Raw genomic sequence first — 8,012 nt, 5'->3', positions numbered from 1 at the left:
TGTTAAAATGATTGTGAAGAGTAGTTAGAAACAAAGGTTGCATTTTTCACATCTCTATTATGTTTATGTTGTACTTTTTTTTTCAATATCAAAAAAATTTACATTAGTTTGCTAAGTAACTGATAGGATAATAATATATCACTATGCAGGCTTTATCTCAATAACATTCAGTTTAATAATGTTATAATCGTTGTAACAGTTATTTTTACAACGAGAGAAAAATTGAATCATTTTCAAAAAAGATTTATTCCAAATGTTTATTTTATATATAGATGCATATATATATATACTTGATTTTTAATAGACAATAATGCAAAGAGCTTGTATCAAAAAACATCCAAGTTAACATAAGCGACTGATTTCAATCAATTCCACAATAAATCTTGGCATACAGGGAGAGATTTACAATCACTGCTACTTATGTGCATCAAATGTGTTGTACAATTCCAATATGCATTACAGAACAGTGATTTATGCTGGCGGCAGATGGCTCATTTACAAATGCTTTCGAGAATGCAAGAACTATTTATTTAGCAAACACAAAGATTCAATAGAATTTATGACATTTAAGTAACAAGATAAGTATTTGGCTTATGAAATTAAGTTCTGCTGTACCCAAACAGAATGTTATTTTATTCAAGTAAATGAAAACTATGTAAAAATTTGTTATATACAAACAGGACAGGCCACACAAGAGCATAAATTTTGTAAATTAGATAATGAAATTAAAAGGTTATTTTAACAGAAAAATGAAGTTTTAAAAACTTTTCATTTCTAAAAAAAACCCAGTCTTTTATTACGAAAAAAGACTTTAAAAACAAGAAGTGACCTGAGAAGAAGTAGATCTGACAAAACAAACTAGAATTAACGACTAGACAAGAGAAATGTGTAACAATGTCAATACACAAGATTTGGTAGTGGTTGAACACATTGTTGACAATATAATAAATTAAAATGGGACATTTTTTTTGCTTATGCTGTACAAGTAAAATGTTAGTTATTATAATATTTGAAAAGGCAGCTAAAACCCCCATTTTATTTTTGAAAAAAATAAAACATTGTACTGATTACTATTCGGTTAGAAATTATCATTTATTTTACTTATGTACTTTGTATTCAATAGTTATCAAAGAAGAATTACTGAAATTACAAGTAAGCTTTTTACCTATTTGTTTTAATGTCGAAAAATCTTATTTTATGCTTTCAGTTTAGAAAATTTAATCCAATGGAATTTTCAAAACAGTAAAAGTTTATTTGAGAATATACAATAACTTCATCTGGTTATTATATTGTCAACAATGTTTTTATGTCAATATTTGTACATCAAGGAATAGATTTATAACAAGATTGCACATAATTCTTGAATCATCTGCCAGAGAATTCTGCTTATTATTTCTGGGCAAAAAATATTGTTTTAACATGGTTACTATACATATTATAAAGGGGAGAAAATGCCAAACCCAGTTTGAAAGGTTATAAAAGATGCAGTTATATATTATATTTTTTTAAAAAAAGTTTAGTTTTTGGATGGGGGGGGGGGCATATGAGTACTGTATGTTTTGGAAACAAAGAAAATCGTAATTATATGAAGGTTAGTGGAGCAATGATTTTTTATTTACACATTATCAGATGAGAAAATATGTGCAAGGTGATGAATCCTTTTGTACAAAACGAATTCACATATAAAAAAAGAAATGTAAAGATGACATCATTACTTTCATCAAAGCATCTGATATTTAAACAAAACTCTTTAGATATCAATAAAAAAAATCAAATTTTTATCTGCATTAATTAAAAATATACTCATAATTTAATTCCAATAGGCGAATTTGATTCAAAGTAGTAAAACCATACCAATCTGCTGAATTCTAATTCATACTTTGTTTCACAACCACAGAATTCACACAGTAAAGGTATATTTTTAAAAATTCAAATCCAGTTGCATTCATTTTACACCAGTTACTAAAATACAGACTTAAATAAATTTTTACATGTCTATAGATATAAAGTCATTTACATAAACTTATTAACACTGATTTGAATTTATATTACATCACTTTGTGTGAACATCTAGTAAATCAGGAGAATATAAATTTCTTTACACACAATCAAAACAGACTAGTCTAAGATAAAGGAGGCAAAGGCTAGAAAAAGTAAAAGAATTAGAATCTACCTCCATAATAAAATTAATAGAAAATAAAAATCTTTTATACACTTTTTAAAAAAAGTTTTATCTTCCGGATTTCCAAACAACATATGATCCGTAGCCTTCAGATGATACCAAAATGATGATGAACTGTACAAACTGTCCACTTTCACACAATGAATCACTAAGAGCATGTAAAGGGGATGTGCAAGAAGAACTTCCATCACACTATTTGGTCATGTCAGCATTTTTGTACAAGTCAAGGTAAAAATAGATAGCAAATAGTCAGCAAGAACTGCTTTTAAAGCGAATGTCGCCATTTTCGATAACAGCAAGTTTAGCCGGAGATGTCGGTGAGGATGACACCAAGCCGTTGCGCCCTTGTAGTTGGTATCGTTCCTTGAGTTGTGCCAGGGCTGCAAGCAGTCGCGTGTTTGCAGCATCAAGAGTCTGCAGTTTCCTCTCCTGAGCATCAATGACTTTTTGCTTGGCCAAAATGACCCCTTGCATTTCTTGTTGCTCACGCCGCAACTCCTCCTCCACTGTTATCAGCCTGAAATAAAGTAAAATGCTTTAGATTGAACATATTTTATATTTAATTTCTATATTAACACTACACAGCAATTCTTATAATTCAAAAATTTTGTACAATTTTTTTGATGGCATTATTAAAATCGCATAAAAAAAGTGAGAATTGCAACTAAAAAATAAAATTTTAAAGCAAACATCTTTTATGAAATGAAAAATTAGTTTCAAGTTGAAAGTTCCATCAACAATCTAACTTATACCTGAAAACAAATTTAGAATTATGGTATGCGTGTACTTTAAAATTAGCCAGAAAATGATTAAAAAAGCTACATGCTTACAGAAATCCTGAAACATAAAAACGATGATATATATTTTATTATTTTTCCTGGTAAGATTAATAAGAACTTCTTTACTGAACTACATGTACTGCAACTTATTAATGTTTGACATAAATTGGAAAAATGAATGAAATAACAAGGTGTTTCTAATAACAGTATTTGGAAACAGTTTTGGAGTTTTTTTCTTACCTGGTAATTATATTCTTCATTTGTTGATCCTTTTCGTCTTGCTGTCTGCGTAACCTTTCTTCCCCAGCTTCTAGCCTGGCTTGCCAATCAGCAACCACCTTCTCCGTAGCACTTTCCTGTTTTGATAGCTTCTCCTCTGCCTCAGAAAGCTTCACTTGAAGATTCTGCATCATGTTACGCAATTCCTCCACTTCTCTCTCATACTGAAAATTACAGTCCAACTGTAAATTCTAATCCAAAATAAGTTACTTCAACACTTATGATGAAATTATTGTTAAATACACATTAAATTCATTTCATAGTATTACCGGAATATTAAAGGAACATCAACTAAATGAGTTTATTCTTATCTTGGTTTAAAACATATACATATATTTTCAATTCAGAGCGAAGAAATTATGGCATTCTTTAGCAATACATCTTATTCTTCATCGTATTATAGCAACAGTTCAATTTTTATCCATTATGAAGATTTCATTGTAAGCACTATGACCAACAAAAGAAGGCAGGGGGGGAAAAAAAAGTTATGACAAAGTATTTTGAATTTATATACTTTTAGAAAGGAATGCATGAATTAAATTCAGTATCAATGGGAAAATAAGAATCTACATTACTCAAAGCTAAGTGCACCCTTTAAGTGATTAAAAAATGATTATTTTTAGAAAGGGAATAAGTTGAAATTATTACATACATAGTTCAACTCAAAAATAAGGTATTAGTCCAATTCAAGTTAAAAACTTACACACAGAAATGTACTTCACTAAAATTTTCAAAAATAAATACTTGGCGAGGCCATTTGAAAAATTCAAGCACAGAAAACTGTATCAAAGTTCATTAAATTTTTTTAAAAGGACGTTTCATATTTAACATTTTTTATCAATTATTTTTCACAGAATTTGTTACATCTCATAATTTCAACGAAATATAAAGCATAAACTATGGTAAGCCAAGAGAAATTAATTACCTCTTCTATGGTTTTGCAATTATTATTTTCAGTCTTAGTGCCAGAGGATGCATCCGTCATTTGAATATTTTTATTTGGATCAGTTCCATTTGACCTAACACAAATGGAAAAAGAAAAAAAAAAGTTTAAATAGACATAAAATAAAGTAATGGTGTCAAAAATAATTCAGTTTAATGGATTCAAATAAATAACTCAAATTTAAATTTCACAAGAATATAAATTATTCAAATTGCAATTTACTGTAATTTTTAATTTTTTCAATTGTATGATTAACCGTTTATTTACTGATGGCACTTTAAAGTACTGTTTAAATATCGCTAATATCTACACAATATGACTATTTTTTCTTGAAAGATTACAAAGAATGTTTTTCTAATAAAAAGCAGTAAATATCATCTAAAAAAATAATATTAAAAATCTTTTATAATCAATTTAATTGAATTATTTTAATTTAAAAAGTTTTTTTTCTTCTTCCTGTATTTATCCTGTACCAAAACTTAACTAATGGTTCAAAAATGAATTGGAAAAATTGATGGTAAAGTAATTTGGTAAATAAAGGGCTAAATATCTTGGTCTCATGTATTTATTTTTGTTCAAAAATTTTAACACAAGAATGTTAATGTGTTTAGAACATTTAACCATTCATTATCATGATCAAAAACATAAACAATCAATAAAATACTATAATAATTGAAAAAAAAAATCAAACCACATAGAATAAAAATATCTAAAATATATATATATATATAAATTATCAATTTTAAAACTTATAAGAAAAGATGCTCACTCAATATTTTCTTTATCCTGAGAATTGCTCAAAGTTGTATTCGAGTTTTTCTGCCTTCGTCTTAAGTAGGACTCATTTGAGAAGCACTGTTTGTAATGGTGGTGATGTAGTGATCGAGTGGGGTGAGACAGAGCTCTGGTAGCAAGTCGAGGTGAGCATCCAATTGTAGCGCTACAGCACAGGTGAGTACCACCTGAGTAACGTGGATTGGTACGTGGTGCAGTAGATTTGAACTGATTACTGCGACGTTCTCTTGGAGGTGTTGAACTGCAGCTTGCAGTTCCCGAAGATGATGAACTTGAAGCGCAGTTACAACCTTCTACAGATAATGTCAAAGAAGAATCTGCATTTGCTAAAAGAAACATCATGACATTTTAAATTTCTAAATGTGTTTAGTAATATTACATCTTTGCATGTAAGTTTCACTATAACCAAAGGTAATTTAAAATAATTCTAAGCAGATATATCATTAGTGAATGATATAATAAATATGAACTTTTAAGAGCAGACATATATCATAACACTAAGCTCTCTAAGACTAAATTTGTATTGACATATCTAATTTTGAAAATTAAAAAGAGAAATGCATTGGGAAAATGCTTTCCGTAAAAACTGAATAATAAAAAAATAAATGAGTAGAGATTTCCTACATTGTAAATAAAAAGTAATACATGAAATAAATTTAGTTCTATAATTTATCATTACAATCATCTATTTAGTTCAAACAAGGAATTATTTACATTTCGATTTTTTAAGGAAATATATGAGTCAATATGAGAAAAACATTTTGAAAGGGGGATAAGTTTGATTCTTCAGTAAGTATTTTAACAATAGTCTGCTTTATTTATATACTCCTAATGATTATGGATGATTGAGTGAATCAATCCTACCTAAAGAGGTGGGTCCAAAGACAGATATATCCTCTGCACTGAGACTGCTAAAGGAGGTGAGATGAGAGAGTCTGAGATTCTTCCTTGCTTGACGGTTGCAGGGCTCCCAAGGCAAGGGACCAGTGGGAGTTGGGAAATGATACATGGGATTGTTAAATGCCAGAGGTGGATTCTGGGTGTTGCTGCTTCCATTTGTTTGGGATTTGTCTGCCTGTAATTCAGGATCTACAGGTGAGCTCGACTGGCTATATGGGAAAGACTGGTAACCTGAAGAAGCCACATTGGACAGCTTTTGAAAAGAGAAAATATTGATTATTTTGTGAATATAAATTGTATTTATTAATTAAAAAAATAAATATTATTAGAATGATTAATAATTCTCTTAATAAGTTAATAATAAATGCTAGACACTTGGAGAATACTATTAAAAATTTGATGATAGGTATAATTCACCATTTTTTTAAGCATTTGAAATTGCAGAAACAGTCAAAGGCAAAATGCTAAAAAACTTATACAGCCATATTCTTTTCAGTCTTTTTGTATCAGTTTCATTTTAAGACATTTAAGCATTATATCACTAAACTTGTTTTGAAATTTTTCTTAACAAAACTTAATTATAATTTTTAAAAAATTATTACAAACAATAAGATTAATAATGTGTGCTAGCAAATTTATTTGAAACTTGCAAGTGCCATAAAAAATTCCCAAATGAAAAATAAACTTATGCTCTATTTATTAGTTACAACATTCAATTTCGAATAGAAAGATATTTTTAATTTTGAAAAGACAGCTTAACATCAGATGACTAAAAAGTAACAGTTTGCAAGATATATTATGGATTTTAAAAAAAAAACTTTGCAATAACTTTAATAGTGTTCTTTTAAAATTAGCAGTATTTATTAGCAAGTATTATTATTATTATTTTAAAATCTACTTTAAAAAGCCTCAATAACTGTTTTTTCTGAATTTTTTTTAATTGGCTTCATTTAATATTTGTCAACAATTAATGTTTTGCCTTAAGTTTTTTAGAGTCATGATAAACTTGTTATGAAAATGGGGTTATACAAATATTTTTTCTGGAAAATAGTAAAATCTGAAGAAGTTCTAGATTACAGAAATAAAAGCTTTAAGATGAAACACTGATGAACCTTAAGGAAACTAGGCTTTTTAATAAGAGAGTAGCAAATTCAGAAAATTCACCTGTTTACTTACTTGACTAATTGAAATCTGGCTTCCTTTATGATTTGTTACTTCCATTTCACCTGACTCACTCCCTTGCCCATTGCTGGACAAGGAGCGTTTCACAGGTTCTTTCCTTTCTCGGGTCTTTGGAGAGACTTTCGAGAAATTCGCATTGAGAAGAGCATTTGTCAGAGTGATACCATTTCTTTGGGTGGGAGGAGTATGAGAATCTAGATTCTTTTTCTCACTGTAAGAGGAAGAAAGACTGGGCCTGTGCTGAGGGCTCTTCAATTCTCCATATATACAGGACTTGGTCAGATTGTTTGAATCCACTTTGTTTACCTGGGTGTCATTGTTATCAATAGAGGGATCAAGCCCGGTATCAGCATCAAATGCACTGTAGAGAACATAATCATCAGATGTGGTCAAATCAGGTGCAGCTTTCCTACTACTTCCAAGTAAATATGCATTGCTGAAAAATATTTTATAGTAAGTTATTAACTTGTCACATATTGGGAATACAATCCAAATAAATTTTCATAGAGTGTAACAAATTTTTAAACAAACAAAAGAAAAAAAATGAAAATAATCCTTTAAGATACATACTGATGCTAAAGTATAGGTTTAATACAAGACAACAATGTAGTTTAAATTTATATGCTTATTTTAATAATGCTTATCACTTAGGTAAAGAAAGCTACTTATTGTAGTTACATAGTGGATTCATTAATTATCTACGCACTAATTAATACAACTTAATTAGACAATTTAACTGTAATTAAGAAATATATTGTCTTCTTACTTTTAAAGAAAATCACTGAAATAATCATACCAATAAAAAACTTTCACCATAAGTATTTAATAAAGTAACATTTTGAGACAAATGCTAATTTAAAGAAAAGTAAAAGGCATAAAACTAAAATGTGCGACATAAAATTAATTATACTGTTTATACAATGAAGCTTTGAGGCTAAGTATCTTTAACTAT

At 28.8% G+C, this 8,012-nt stretch overlaps 1 protein-coding gene across 12 annotated transcripts in view; it reads right to left on the bottom strand.

The window, feature by feature from the left end:
- Window positions 1–227: 227 nt before the first annotated feature.
- Window positions 228–8,012, bottom strand: part of LOC129983872 (ras GTPase-activating protein nGAP-like) — a 425,698-nt gene continuing 417,913 nt past the window's right edge. For 9 of the 12 annotated variants that reach the window (XM_056093540.1, XM_056093543.1, XM_056093547.1 and 6 more), the window contains 6 exons: window positions 7,043–7,496; window positions 5,843–6,131; window positions 4,953–5,304; window positions 4,166–4,259; window positions 3,202–3,431; window positions 228–2,699 (listed from right to left, as the gene is read on the bottom strand). In XM_056093540.1, the coding sequence (XP_055949515.1) occupies window positions 2,432–2,699; window positions 3,202–3,431; window positions 4,166–4,259; window positions 4,953–5,304; window positions 5,843–6,131; window positions 7,043–7,496 (1,687 nt within the window). In that variant the 3' untranslated portion in view covers window positions 228–2,431. The remainder of the gene's footprint in view (window positions 2,700–3,201; window positions 3,432–4,165; window positions 4,260–4,952; window positions 5,305–5,842; window positions 6,132–7,042; window positions 7,497–8,012) is intronic. The other 3 variants (XM_056093542.1, XM_056093541.1, XM_056093551.1) reach the window with 3 other exon arrangements.

Source organism: Argiope bruennichi, chromosome 9 (genome assembly GCF_947563725.1).
Source record: "Argiope bruennichi chromosome 9, qqArgBrue1.1, whole genome shotgun sequence".
Taxonomy (NCBI): domain Eukaryota; kingdom Metazoa; phylum Arthropoda; class Arachnida; order Araneae; family Araneidae; genus Argiope; species Argiope bruennichi.
The sequence above is the reverse complement of the archived record's forward strand: the minus strand, read 5'-3'. Positions and strand labels throughout refer to the sequence as shown.